This window comes from Budorcas taxicolor, chromosome 23 (assembly GCF_023091745.1).
Source record: "Budorcas taxicolor isolate Tak-1 chromosome 23, Takin1.1, whole genome shotgun sequence".
In the NCBI taxonomy this organism is placed as follows: domain Eukaryota; kingdom Metazoa; phylum Chordata; class Mammalia; order Artiodactyla; family Bovidae; genus Budorcas; species Budorcas taxicolor.
This window is the reverse complement of record NC_068932.1, coordinates 21,567,879-21,582,864: the sequence shown is the minus strand read 5'-3', so window position 1 is coordinate 21,582,864 and position 14,986 is coordinate 21,567,879. Positions and strand designations below refer to the sequence as shown.

General features: G+C 55.5%; 1 protein-coding gene across 1 annotated transcript; it reads right to left on the bottom strand.

The window, feature by feature from the left end:
- Nucleotides 1-2,138: 2,138 nt before the first annotated feature.
- TLX1 (T cell leukemia homeobox 1) lies at nucleotides 2,139-7,361 on the bottom strand. The gene is made up of 3 exons (XM_052661090.1): nucleotides 6,785-7,361; nucleotides 4,538-4,739; nucleotides 2,139-2,361 (listed from the first exon to the last, which is right to left on the bottom strand). Exons 1-3 carry the CDS (start codon nucleotides 7,359-7,361, stop codon nucleotides 2,139-2,141), a joined length of 1,002 nt encoding a protein of 333 aa, XP_052517050.1.
- Between the last annotated feature and the right edge of the window lie 7,625 nt (nucleotides 7,362-14,986).

The following is a 14,986-nucleotide window of genomic DNA, read 5'->3' as shown; positions in this document are numbered from 1 at the left end:
TCTGGGTGCACACAGCTCTGCATACATGAACAAGCCCCACACCCTACTCTCTTCCAGTTTTTAGCCACAAAGTTCTCTCACTCTTCCACGGTAAAGAAAGAGCCTCCTATGTCCCCACTCCACTACCCCAGGATGGCATGTTTCCCAAAGCCTCTACCACCTAGCTTCTTCCAGAAAAGCAGGCTTAAGTCAGTTTTGTATATCCTGACATTGGTCTGGTAGGTGGGGGATTAAATGTTATGGGGAGTGTTGTGTACTGTGGCTGCTGTCCTGGCTAGAGTGGTCTGGGGCCTCCCTGAAGGTCCCGGGGAAGTCAGGTTTTCAGATCCCTCCTAGGCCAGGCTAGTCTGGGAGCTTGGAAGTCTTGCTTCAAACATCACAGAAGATCCTGGTCCGATTACTCATAGAATGCTGTAATCTCTGCAGCTTGCTGGGTAAGGTCCTAGGACCCCAAACTCCTAGCAGATGTGTATACCCCTACAATGGATCTGCACACCCCACCATCATGTATTCCAGCAGTGTACAATTATACCCAATCACACAGCACTATACACACTCACCGCAGGGACATGTCATCCACAATGATCCCTACTTCCCATTAATTCACTCCCCCAATTATATACAATCCTAGACAAGTATCACTCATACAGTGAAATACACCTCTAACACATGATTACATACATACAGTTATAGACGATATACAACCATAAACATTCACACATTTAACACAAAAATAGATTCATAATAAGAAACTAATATGCACTATCACAAACATTAGCCCCTGATTCACTAACAATCACAGATGTTGGTGAGCGATTATACAACTACCCAAAAAGCCACATTTACACATGATCACACACATACCAATTCAAGTCTGTATATATAATAGTTTCGATTCACAACTGAAGCAAAATAAGCACACACACCTGCATACAAAATTACACACTTGAACACTTATTATACAAACATTCATTGTCAGTATAACATCCTGATTGCCCACACCATCACAAACACACAGTGCACACACATAACTCTCACTCCCAAAGACAAATCTTGAGCACTAACTGTTCTGGGAGACACTGGCTCTCCCAACTTTTCTCACTGCTGCCTTCTCTTCATTTTTCCTCCTCCTCCTTTCCTCTCTCCAGAACCTGACAGGTCCTGACCCCAAGATATCCTTCAAACTTAAGTATGAGGGGCTGCCCTGGCTGCACCAGCTCACACCAGACCCAAGTAGCTGCAAGGTGCTGGGCTCAGCAAGGAGCAAGCAGCCTTGATTTTGGATTCAGAGGGTTTTATTATTTTTTTCACATAAATTACACAAGCACTTTATAAAAAGGTTACACAGAAAACACCTTATAAGTGCATAACTTAACCCCCCCCACGAACAGGATCTGGAGAAATAGGCTTTTTGTGTGGAAACCTGCCTGTGCGTACCTGGGTGCAGCTAGGGTGTGTGATAGGGGTCTGGTAGGCCAAGTGACGCTGTTGTGGCTGTTGTGTGTGTGATGGTGTGTCACAGTGTGACTGTGGCCTTGTATTTGTGAGAAGTGCCATACTGTTCAGAATGAATCTGAGCCACCCCTGATAGTAAGGGCCAAGGGAGTGAAGGCTATGACCCTGTGTGTGCAGGACACTCTGCCATAGGGCCCCTGTGCGTGACTGTGGGGAGACACCAGGAGCGACAGTGAAATCACGTCCGTGTGGGCGGGCTACTACGGGGAGTGGAGAACAGAGAGGGCGGTCTCCCCAGGGTAAGTTCAAACGACAGCTCATGCTGTCCTCTAGGGACCCCACCAGCTCTTCTTCCACCACTTCTGCCTCTCTCAGTCCCACGTTAAAAATCAGAATAAAATAAAATAGACGCTAACGGAGGACTCTGAACAGTTCCAGCAGGCGCGGGACCGCGTAGGCATCTGGGAGACGGCGGCGCGTCCCTTTCCTGCGCGCTCTCTTCTTCTTCTCCACCCAAAAGAGAACGGCGTCGGCGCGAGCGCGCGGGCCGGTGCGTAGGGGCGCCGCGATCCCCGGAGGCGTGCAGTCTGCGGCGGAGAGCGGACGAGAGTCCTGGCTCTCGGGGCCTTGAGACCTCTTGGCTGGGCCCGGGTCTCGGGTCTCTCAGAGAGTAGCAGACAGGCTCACTCGCAGGCCGACGCCACGGACGTGACGCTGGTGATCTTGGTCGAGTCGTCAGACCACGGCTGCAAGTTCTGCAGGGCGAAGAGCGAGGAGTTGTGCACGCACAGCGGGTCCGCGGGCAGTGGCTGAGCCAGGCTCTTCTGGAAGGCCTCCTGCTGCAGCTGCAGGAGGATGCGGTTTGCCTGCTGCCTCTCGGCCTCACGCTCCTCCGCAGTCTGCCGCCTGCACCGGGGACAAACCGTTACCCACGCTTCGGGTGCGCTCCCGGGAGACCGCCTGGGAGAGCGCAGCTCCCCTTCGCGGCCCCCAATTCCAGCTGGGGGCCCTTGGAAACACTCCCCTATCTTGAGGGTTCTGACTCCGACAGAGACTGGAAACCACAAAAGTAGATAGGGTGTACTCTGGGGGAACTGTAGGGAGATCCGCTAGGCCCAAGCGGTTGGGGCTCTCTGGCTCCAGGCAGGGCCCACACCCTCACTGGCCTTGGAAGGCACAAGCAGGGCTAGGATGGCATTTTGCCTCTCCCCAGACTCGAGGAAGACCAGGAGCCTTCCCAAGTCTGAGCGGTCTCACCCTCCCCATCAGTCCAGGGCAGAGGCAGGGACCGGTGGATGTGAGCTGCCATGATGGACCTCTTCACCCCGTTTCTCTCTGAGAACCTCTCCCAGGCTTCCGACCTCCTGCGCCAAGCCCTGGGCCGGCCGGGATTCCCGCCGGACCGACTGGCTTCCTCCGAGGCGGTCCAGGGAGGCGATGACTCACTTATTCCATTTAATGCCTCCCCTCCACCCAGTCAACTGAGATCAAGCGTCTGTCTCTAAGGTGGACAGACCTAATGGGAGTCCCCGGGGCCTCCAGAAGCAATTTGTAGGCGATCGATGAAGGCGAGCGAAGCCAGCGAGAGGGCCTCTCCCAGCAGCGGACGCCGACCTTCTTCTCGCCGCCCTTTCTTGCCTTTTAGCTCTGTCTCTCCTCTGCCCGTTCTTCCCTGAATTTCAAACTATTTCTCTTCCTTTAGGCTTTGTGTCTTTTCCTTTGGTTTTTCTCTCGCCCCACCCCTTTCCTTCTCTCAGAATTTAAGGGAATTTGTTTGAAACGAAAATGAAGGTTTCCGTCATCTATTGCTTTTCTTTATTATACATACATAAGACTTCTTCGCCACCAGGGAAGTCCACTCTCTCTCTCTTTTATTTTCTCCCTGGGTGGGTTGTTTATCTTTGCCCCCACCTTGTGTATCAGTTTCTCTAAGCCTGCTATACTATTTTTCTCTGTGCGCCCACCCCAAGGGCTTGCCTGACTCCCTCCCCTAGGCCGTAGCCTCGGATCGGCCTTGGGAACCCGAGTGCGTTCCCCCCTCCCCCCTCCAGTCCTTGCTCCCTCCCTAGCTTTCCAGAGGTCTGAGCTGCGTCCCCCACCCCTTCCCCAGCAGCAGGAATGTGGGGAGAGGGGGCACAGACTCGCGGGGCAGTGGCTTCCTTTGTGGCCACGGTGGCGGAATCTCAGGCAGATTCCTCGCCTTCATTCAGAAAAAGAGGAAACTCCAATTCCTTCCTCCGGGCCCAGGCCCTCCCTGCCCGGCGCCGGGGACTTTGCCCAGACTCTCTTGCTCTCCCGCCTGAGACCTGAGCTAGCAAGAAGCTCCCGGCGTGTGTGGAACCCAGCAGGCGGGCCAAATGTGCGGGAGGATGCAGGGGTGCAAAAGGGTTCAACCGAAGAAAGCGCCTGCTTGTGGGGAAAACGAGTGTGGCTGTGGGTGTGTGACGGGATAAGAGAAAATGTTTCTCTCTTACACACACATACCCATCTGTTCCTGATTGATCCCCCTTTCAGTGGGACCCTGGGAAACCCCGCCGCAGGCGGCGCAGATTGATTTTCCCCTTCCCGGGTAGGGGACCCGCTGCGCCCAGGCCAGGCGTCTAGGGAGGAGGGAGAGAGCAGGGACCGGGCTCGCGGCCTGGGGCCCCAGGCGCTCTAGCAGGAGCCCCGGCTGGGGCGCAGAAACCGGGAGCGTGCTATTCTGCCTCTGGTCTCCAGGATAGAAGAGGCATCTCTGTACCCGTAAGTCTGCGCAAACAAAAAGTCCCTCAGGACTCGCTGATCTCGGAAGCCCAGACGGCGCAGACTGCTTAAATCCAGACGTATACCCCAAGCAGCGGCAGAGACCAGCCGCGTCTACAACCGCACTGAGTGTGCCGGCCAGAAAGCCGGAAAACAAAACAGCAGGGGCTCTCCGGCCCCATCCGGTGATCGGCCACGGTTGCTTCGCACTCCCCTCGAGCCTAGCAGAGCGGTCCGCTCCTCCGAACCAGAACCATCGGAAGGCAGGGATCGAAGGAGTGTGAACTCCCCAGGAGAGGCCTGGAACCAGAGACTGTACCGCCCAAACCCGCCAGCTCACCTCCACTTTGTCCGCCGGTTCTGGAACCAGGTTTTGACTTGCGCGTCGGTCATTTTGAGCGCCTTGGCCAGGGCGGCGCGCTCGGCCGAGGCCAGGTACTTCTGGCGGTGGAAGCGCTTCTCCAGCTCGCAGATCTGCAGGCGCGTGAAGGACGTGCGCGGCTTCTTCTTCTTGGGGGGCGTCCGATTCTGATAGGGGTGACCTATACGGCGTGTTACAGTGAAGGGTGAGAGGGCCACTGGAGCGGGAGAGACAGACAGACGGCAGAGGCAAGCGGCAGAGCGTCAGGAGGCGTCCCAGGGCCGACACCCCGCGAGTCAGCAAGCCCAGCGGCTAGACCCCAAAAGCAGGCCTGTGGTCCTCCTGTCAGCCCTCAGCTCCAAGCCTGTGGCCTGAAATGGCCCCCCACCCAGCGGCCCGCCAGGCCGACGCCATGGGCTCTGCCACCACGGAGGCCTCCCTAGCCGTGGGCTCCCATATGCCCATCAGACAGATGCAGTCTTTTTGAGGGGCATGTCCAAGGCGAGCTAAAGGTTGCATTCCCCTCATAGCCCCAGGCCTCCAGCCTCAGAGAAGCTGCTCAACAGTAAGAGACCATCCGTGGTCAAGGCCAGGTATCCTGGATCCTGACCTGAGGCCTCCATTACACACCAACATACAGACACATCACATACAACAGGGCACAAATTAGAGATCTATAGACCCAGACAAGCTGACACACAGACAAGCACAGGCACAGAGACAGATGCATAAGGTGACAGCCATAAGCTCCTTCTGAGCCTTCTTTAGGGCGGAAGCAAGGTTAGGGCAGGCTGTGGCTCCCCTCAGTGGGCTATGTGGAGCACCTTTCCACCAGTGGGTTCCCAGTGGTTCCAGGCTGGCAGTGGTGGTGGTGTTCCATCAGGGCCCTTTAAGATTAGCTTGGCCCGGCTGGGGGAGTAGGACGGGGCACTAGGCCCTGCCTCCCCAGGAATGAGAGGACTTGGGCTGGGTCACAGGGGCCCTTCTTGAGGCCCACAGTGGAATGGATCTTCTGCTTTCCTCCACCCCTCTTTGCCACTGACCCAGAATCTGGGCCAAGGTTTCAAGGCTGGAACACGACCCTAGCCCAGGGTCTAGCTCTTAACTGCCTATTCCCCTTCTATCGTTGGGCCCTGGAGCCCGAGCCCCACGGGAATCCCACGTCGTGGTCGATCTAGGCAGCCGCCTGTGCCTCCTGCTTCCTCTCTCTTTAAGGCCCCGCCGGGAACCCAGGCTCAATTCAGGGCTGTTTCCCAGCGGACTTGGGAGCCTGGCCTGGCCTGGCGGGAAGATCGCAGTCTCACATCCAGGGAACACTAGGGGCGGCGGGAAGTGAGGCGGCGTGGAAAAGGACCCGCGCAGGAGCAAAAGCTGAGTGCCGTGAGCGGAAGCAGGAGCGGAGGGAGCCGAGGCAGGCAGAAGCAAGGCGCAGAGCAGGCAGCGGAGAGGAGGGCAGACCGCCACCGCCGAGTGCGTTATCGTCCCAGGGGTTCTTTCGGCTGCCGATCGATCACGGGCCTGGCCGGTGCATTATTCACGCCAGAGGAAACGAGGCTGGGCCCAGAGCGGAGGACGCCGAGCCGGGACAGAACGAAAACGGAGCGGGCGGCTCAGCCTAGTCGCTGCCACTGACCCGGACGGGGCCCGCAGTCTGGGAAGAAAGGCCGGCCAGCTCTGCGTCTTAACTCCGGCTCACGGCCTCTATCGGGTCGGGTAGCGCGACGGGCACTGGACCTCGGAGCGCAGTGTGTGTGCGTGTGTGTGTGCGTGTGTGTAGGGGAAGGAAGGTAGGGAACCTGTTTCCCTTGAGTCTGATTCTGGGATTCGCCGCCTCGGCCAGACAACGTCTGCCAGGACGGAAGAAACAGCTTGTTCACCTCGCGCCCCTTTCTCCAAGATCCCTGAGCCCCAAATGCCGGCAGAAGGTAGTCCCGAAGCTACAACCCCTTCCCTTCGCCTGACCGGCCCAGGGACTCCAAGAGGGGATCAGGCAGAACTTCTCAGAGCAGGGGGTCCTGTGGGAGAGACGGAGAGGGGCCCAGGCTGGGAGAACTCTTCCAGCGAGTCGATTCCGCGAGAGAGGCGGCGGGCGGCTGAACTTGGGGGAAGCACCCAGAAGAGCCGGGCGGCCGGGCGCAGAGGGGGCTGCAGGGAGCCCCGGGGCGGAGAAGGGGTAGAGGAGAGCCGGGGCCGCGGCCAGGCGGGGCGCGCGCGGGCCGGACTCACCTGTGAACCTGTCCTTTGTGTATCTGCGGTTACTCTCCATCCAGGGGAAGGTGAGGCCGGTGAGGTTGTTGACGCCCGGGACGGCAGGCACGGAGGACACGGTGGGCAAACCGGTAGCCAGAGGTTGAGGGTGGGCCACCGTTCCAGCTAGCGGCCTGTGCGCAGGCACTCGGATCACTCCCGCAGCACTCAGCGCGCCCCCGCCGCCGCCGCCACCCCCGCCGCCGCCGCCACCGGGACCGGGGCCGCCCGCCAAGGCCATGTTCACGTTGTAGGAGCCGGCCAGCGGGCCCATGCTGCACGCGCCGCCGCCGCCGCCCGCCGGGCCACCCGGGCCACTCGGGCCTCCAGCGCCATAGGCCCCCGCGCCCCCGGCCCCCGGCCCGGCTGCGGGGCCCCCGCCGCCGTAAGGGTAGGCGCCTCCAACCAAACAGCCAAGGCCGTATTCTCCGTCCTGGAGGCGCGAGGAGGGCCCCATGCAGCCGCCCTGGTCTGGGCTGTTGAGGATCTGGTCGATGCCAAAGCTGATGGGCTCCGCGTGGCCCGGATGGAGATGGTGCGGACCCAGGTGCTCCATGCTGGCCCCCGACCCCGGCCCCACGGGGGGTGGGGGGCCTGGGCGGTGGCACTCGCTGTGCTTGGCTCGGGGACAGCGCGCGGCGGCGCGGAGGCGGCAGCGGCTCCTGGCTGCGTTGGAGACTTGGAGGCGAAGTGCGCAGAAAGGCTGAAGGGGGGGGGGGGTGGGGAAGGAGAGAGGGGGCGCGGTATTCTTCCCCTCTCCGGCTGCTCCTTCCCCTCTCCGGCTGCTCGGTCGCTGTTGACTCTGGGACATCAATCACCGGGCGAAAAAGCCCGGTGCGAGCTAGCCTCTCAGTTTCGGCCGGGTCTCTCCATTGGCTGTGAGCGGAGAGGAGCCGGGTGAATGACAGCGCGGGGGAGGGGCGGAGAAGGCGAGAGGAAAGCCTGGAGCGGAGACAGATGTGGGAGCCAGAGACGGAGGGACTGAGCCCGAAGCTCAGAGAAGTAGTTCGGGAGGAGAGGGAAGAGGCGAACCAGAGGCTTCAAAGGAGAAAGAATAGGAGGCTGGCATTCCAGAGACGGATAGACAGATGGCCTCAAGGAGGTGGAGGTCAGAGCCCTCTTCCCCGCCTGGCAGGAGCCACCCCCTAGCTTAGAATTGGGCCGGAGGAGCTCGCCCACCAGACCTGTGGGGAAGGGGCACCCAGCGCTACCGGAGAATCTCCCCAGGGGCTCAGCCGGGAAGCTCCAGTCTGTCAACCAGAGGATTTACTCCCAATTTTGTCTGGCTTGTTAGAAAGTAGAAGGCTGTCTGCTCTCCGGGGTATGCCTCCCAGACAGGAAGGTGAGTTCAGGATTGTCTTTTAAAACAAGGGCTTATGAACAGTGGCTATGTGTTGTTGAAAAAGTCAGCAGCAACCTCACCTCAGCCTATTTAGAGAAACTGAGGAAGAGAAACTTCCTAAAAGGCAATCACAAGTCAGAGGAATTGGCTTGGGGCCTGCTTCGGAGGTGCCCAAGATACCTCCTTTCCTTTTATATAGAAGTCCCAAGAAGCAGTTTCCACAGTATGCGAATGAATTCAATCAGATTGCTTTCACCAGGGCTGGTTATTCCAAGCAAGAAACCTTTGGATTGTAGCAAGGGGAAGGAATTATTTTCTTACTTTTGGAATCCTGGAAGGGAGGCCTAGGGGCTTAAGGCAGTGGGGGCTGGGTATGGTGGGACCAAGATCAGGGAAGTACAGCAGGACAAATTAGGCCTTTTCAAAGTTTTGCCTGTGGCTGACTGGCTTAGAGCCCAGGAGAGAAGAAGGAAACTCCCTTTTTCTGCTTCCTCTCTTTCTCCTCTCTAGCAGAGAAATGTCTGCTCCCTCCTAGGCGCCAAGCCCTAGTAAGGGCACAGGTTGGATCACTTGGGATCTATTTCTGCTCTAGTTCAGATTCAACAGGTCTTCAGGGAGGGGCTGTCTATCAGACAAGATGCTAGAATGTGGTGGCTCACATTCTACTTAACAAGTCTCATTGCAATTTACTTGCTTTGGCCATATGTGTTACTGTAACCTGAAGAGAGCTCCATGGAGGCAGGGAATGGTTTCTTCATCTCTGTTCCTCCCTGTGGAGTGCAGCCCCAACCCATGAAATATACTTATCTTGGGTAAATAATGAATGAAAGAACCTCTTTATTCAACACATATTTTATTGAATATCTACTACGTGTCAGTCGCTGTTCGTTCCTGTCCTCATGGAGGTTATATTCCACAGCATGAGTGAGACAGTAAACAAGAAGCAGGTACAGTAAGCCAGATGGTGGAAAGTGTTATGTAGGGCGTAAACTCTACACCAGGTCTTCAAGACAAGGATTATTCCCATTTTATGGATTCAAGGAAACCACATTTCAGCAAGGCTAAATGACTTGATCAGGATGAAGGAGTGGGGTTTAACTTGCTTTTATGGGTTGGCCTGGAAAGCTGGCTGCTGGTTTGTGGCACATTTCTATGGGAAAAATCTTGCTTGGGCTCCAGGTAGGTGGACAAAGGCCCCTCAAGACAAAGCCAAGTATGAAGCTGGTGGTCATTTGTAAACATTAAGCAGAAACATGAGAAAGAACTCTATTCCCTTGCCAGTTCTCTCCTCTCCACCCTCCCAGGCAGGCATACTACACCTCTACACAGGAGGTTCCAGACTTCCTTTGGAAGTTGTTTGAACCTGAATGAGTCTCTTGTCTCTTTTCTTGAGGGAACTAAAGCAGAGATAAACATAAATATTTTGCTGAGAAACTAGTGTGCCAGGCACTGATCTCATTTAAGACTCACAACAATCTTGTGAAATTAATAGAAACATCCTCAGTCTTAAATAATTAAGAAAACGGAATGAATGTTCATAGCAGTATTATTCATAATGGCCAAAGTGTGGAAACAACCCAAATATCCATCATCTGATGAATGGATAAATTAAATGTGGTATATCCATACAGTGGAATATTATTCAGCCATAAAAAGGAATTCCTGCTACAATATGGACAATCCTCCAAAACATTAAGTGAAAGAGACCAGGCACAAAAGGCAACATGTTATGTAATTCCATTAATATGAACCATCCAGAATAGGCAAATACTTGGAGACAGAAAGCAGATTAGTGGAGCTGGGATTGGTGGGGTTGGGGGAGTAGGAATTGGTTGCAAATGCATACAAAGTTTCTATTCGTAGGGAGAGAAATATTGTAGAATTAAACAGTGGTGATGGTTGTACAACTTTATGAATATAATTTTAAAAGCCACTAAATTGTATGAGTTAAAAGATATTCTGTATGCTGTTATAGGAAATTTTATCTCATTTATTAGAAAAGGAAACAATAACTGAGGCTTGAGATGAACAAACTTTCCCGAAGTCCCACAGACAGAAGAGAACTGATCTGGGACCCCCAGATCTGAACTATTTTCTCTGTATGAGGCTGAAAATGATGCAGAAGGGAGCTCCAGCTTCCTATGAGGCTGGGTCCCAGCTGTGTTCCTCCTTTTGGTCAAGGAGTCACATTTGGGTCTAACCACAGTTCTGCCTGCTACAATGAAAACCCTGTCTTTCTAGGTTACCCTCAGAACAACTCCTCTTTGCCACTCTCTAATCTGTGCTGGAAATCCCTTGAGTGTTTCTAACACTCTTCTTTTCTTCTTTCTCCTCCCTCCCGATGGACTTTACAGCCCCTTTGACTTTTCAACCCTGCCTGTTCCAACTCTTTGGACATCTGCCTCACTTACCTCCTCAGGTCTGGCACAAGTTGTCCAAAGTACCTGGGAAGAGACTTTAATCTTGCTGGCCCAGCCCAAGGATGGCAGAGGTCACAGTCGCCTAGTAGCCCACTAAGACTGACTCATCAAAACCCAGAAACCCAGGGACGTCCTAACGTTCCCCTGCCCTCACAGGTGCCTGCCTGCCTGATGGCTTTAGTGCTTCCCACTCACCTCTCCTACTATGAGTCAACTTTTATCCCAATCTAGTTCTGAGGTGCTGGTCTCCCCACATCTGGAGTTTTTGAGTCCACTTTAACTTCAGCCTTTGTCCCCCGCTGACATAGTTGCGGAGGGGCCAGGGTTATTCTCTCAGTCCCATCTCTGCCTAGGAAGATGAAACAAAAGGGTGACAATTCACTGGGCTTTGCCCCTCACCACACTTCCCAGTGTTCCCTGAGCACGATGCTATAGGTTGGCAAGTTTTCTGAAATGGAGGAGGAGACTCACACAGAGCTTACAGTCAGTGCAGCTTCAGTGTTTCCACAGTGCTTTTCCATACTTTGCAGAACAGTCCTTTTAGGAAAGGGACCCACAAAGCACAGCTGATGTCCTAGGCATCTGCAGTCACAATTACCTCATCTCATCTTTCAATAATCCTGTGATGTGGCTTTTATTATCTCCATTTTACAGATGAGAAAACTGACTCACTGAAACCTGGAAAGCATTTAAGACCGGATTCAAATGCTGCTTTTCTGACTGTATTCATTACGAGCTGCTTTCTCAGCACCAAACTTGGCAGAGGTGGTCCATGTCTTGCAGGAGTACCCTGCACACAGCTCGGTGCCTTTGAGCCCTTAGGCCCCCTGGTAACACCACCCCCAACCCCACCACCATCCCAGATCCCCTCCCCTTGCCTGCAGGATAATAAGTACCTCCAATTAAAAGAAGAGCAGCTGGGACTGAGGCTGGGGCAGGGGGAGGAGAAAAGGGAGGGCTCAGCCATAGGCAGAGGCCTCTTTGGATCCCACCCGGCTCCCTCCCCGCTCAGGGAGAGACCCCTGGGCCAGAGGTTGTCCTTTAGCTTAGGGGTGTTTGTGGTAACTTAATTACTTTGTGTTTGTGGGACTGCAACCACAAGGGGAAAGCGGGTATGAAAGTGCATGGCAGTGAGGGTAGCTGTGCAGACATACCAGGCATGTCTTTGAGGACTAATTTGTTAATTTACCCAACAAATACGCATTGTCTATTTTGTATCAGTGTTAGACTGTTGGGATAGTACTCTTTTAGGCTGCAAGAAAAACACTTCAGTAAGGGTGCTGTAAGAGATGAAAGATGTCTAGGTCATTTTTACAACTGGATTTGTCTGTGTGAGACTGGATGTCAGTGAGAAGGCAGGTAAATGTGTTTTCTGTAACAGGATAAGAATGCGTTTCTGTAACTGTTCCTCTATAATGGGCATATTTGATAGGGCAAGACTATACTCCGCCACTGTGATAGTGTGAGTGTAACAGTGATGGTTTGTGTGCATCTGTGGAAAGGGCTTCTTATTTCTAGTGTAATTGTCAGGGAAATCGCCATGTGTTGGTCTGTAGGTGAGGGTGGCAGGAGACAGGGTATGCCCAACAGGCATTTTGAAGGTAAAGGATGGAACAGGCTGGGAACCATGTAAAGGGACATGTAATATAAAGCAGACCCTGAGGGTTGGGGACTGGATTCCCAATACCGAAGGTGTCCCTTCTGCCTTGTTTCCCTGCCTCAGGAAGGGGGCATAAAATGTCACCATCCATGAAGGAGGCAGGTGAAGCTGGTGACTCAGAGATTTAGAAACCCAGTGAAGGGCACTTCACCTCTGAGGAACCTGGGAGTGAGGGGGTGGGGGAGGTGGTGTTGTCTTTGGGATGGAGGAGGAGGGATCTGAGCAGGTCAGGCTGGTTCCAGTCACACAATTCAATGATTTTTCAGGGCAGGGAGTGAGGGTTGTCCAGGGTCAGCTCCAGGTGCCCCCACCCAGTCCTTACAGAGTGAAGCCCAAGGACCTCTCCAGCATGGAAGGACAGGCACACATTTCCCTATCAGTGGAGGAATCCCAAGTGGATCAAAGACAGAGGGACAGGGGACAGACCTTCCCTGATATTAGACAATCTCAGCTGTCACCTGATTAAGGGGTGACCACCTTTCTCCTCTTCCTACCCCCAACCCAAAGCCTCCCCTCTTACACTCACCCCTCTCAGCTTCTGACCAAAAGGAAGCTGTTGGCCCCATCACCTCTGGGCAGTGAGCTAGGGCCTCATCTCTCTCTGACCAAATATATCCCAAGGAAAGCCCAGAGACCCTCAGGTCTCACCATCTGGCACTGGTGCCCTTGACTGGGTATGTCTTCCATGCTAAGTGTGCTCTCAGGAGGAAAGGGTGGTATGGGGGTGGGAGGGCACAGGGTGGGGGTAAAGGTGGTGTGAGAGAAAATTCAGGGGAAGACAGATATTTGTGGCCCTGCCATCGCCTGGTGGGAAAGTTCCAGAGGCACACCTTAGGAGGGCTTTCCACCAGTGGATCCCAGTAACAAGGGCCCAGGCCACGGGAACATGCCAGCCTCCCTCACCTTTGGCCTCTGCCCTTGGCCCTATTCATTGACCAGGTGAGTCCCTCTGGATCTGAGGAATTTCCTGTGGCAGAGGGCATCCCCTTAGCCAGACCCTCAGCTGAGGTGCCCAGGAGGGAGTCAGAGCAGAGAGGGCACAAGCTCCCTGCAGGTCGGCCGTCTGAGGACCACTACTGCCTTCTAAGAACCTCCTCCCTGCGCAGGGCTGGCAGGCTCTGTGGACCACCATGGCCAGATCTACCCAGACTCATTGCCACAATTCCTGTCCACTCCTGGAGCAGAGAGTTGGCTTCAGAGGAAGAGCGGATGGAGATCGCCAAGCGCCTGAAAACCCAGACTCCCTGCGGGGGTTGGGTTCATCCCTGGCTGCAGAGGGGAGGCCAGTTGAAGGTCTCATGATCACCCCAGGAGCTAGGGCTGCTTTGGCAGGAGCAGGTCTGGGAATTCTGAAGGCGCTCAGGGCATGTTGTCAGAAGCTGCACGCATCTGTGGATCCCACCACGATGCTCTGGCAAAGGAAAACCTGGACGGCTGGAAGCCTGCCATCAGTGAGAGGGTCTGACCACCTCGGCTGTAGCCTCCGTGCCAGCCTGGTGGTTTGGGAAGCGTCCTCCGAGTAAATGGAGTTCAGGTTTGAAGTTAATTCTCCAAGCTCTTCCTCCATCAGAAAAACACGGGGTAGGGTAAGGGGAACATGAATTCAGCCTGGAAGACCCGGCTGCTCCCGCTGTTGGTGCTGGTGCTAGTGGTGGCGGCAGTGGGGTGATGCGTTCCACACTGTCCTGACTGCACTTGGACCCCCGCATATACACCGATGGTCACGCACAGACTTCGAACGCCCACCACCCGAGGCTTTCCAGATAACTCCTTGGCGCAGACACAACACCCTCTGGCGCCCAGACTTACAGACCCACACTCACTCGCGCACAAAACACAGACACTCCTGTGCGCAATCCCTGCAGATGCTCACAAAGCCTCCTTCTCCCATTCGTATTCAGGTGCCCACAGATACAGGACACACTTTGGGCAGATTCAAAACCAAATCAAACCTCTCCCTTCGTGTACACAACCCCACAGGTCACGCGGACGCCAGTCGGCAGAGAGGCCACAAACATACAGGTACCCTCTCTTCCTCGCAGACCCTCCTGCTCAGGTTAAGACCCACCTCCCTCCCTTCACCGCACCCCCATTTTGGGCCCACCAGCAGCCAACTGTTTTCCAACTTTCGCGGGGAGGCCAGGGTCGCCCTCTCTCAGGGAGGGCGGGATACGGAGCCGCAGGTGCCGGCAAGGGGGGTGGGGGAGCCACGTCGAAGCGGGAGGGACGGTATCCATATGCATGGGCTCTGCGCTCGAAGAGCAGCTGCCCGAAGCTGAGCCCCAGCGGGCCCAGAGTTGCGGGCAGGCGGCGGAGACCCAGCTAATTGAATTAGGCCGGCCAAGCCCTGCCACCCGCGCCACCCGTGTCCGCTCTGCCACCCGCCCCAGCCGCCGCAGGCGCTCGTTGGGTGCCAAGGGACGGATTGAGGGAGGGAGGCACTCCCGCCTGAGCCGCTGCCCCAGGCAGCCTCTCCCCCTGGAAATAATCCCATTGTCCCGCGGGCTACGTGGGGTGCTGGGTGCCGGGATCCCCAACTGGACTGCGACGCTGTGATGAATGGGATGGCGGCGAGGGAGCGGACACAGGGAGGGGCCGCGGCCCTCCTCCGCCTACTCTTTTGCCGGTGCTCAGCTGCCTTCCTCTGTGCCCCTTCCGCCTCAAAGTGAGGGCAGGAGAGGGAGGGAGGGAGGGAAGCTGCCGCTGGAAATGAGACCAGTTGGATGCTTCAGTGAGGGAGGTGTGTGCAGTCTGCGTGG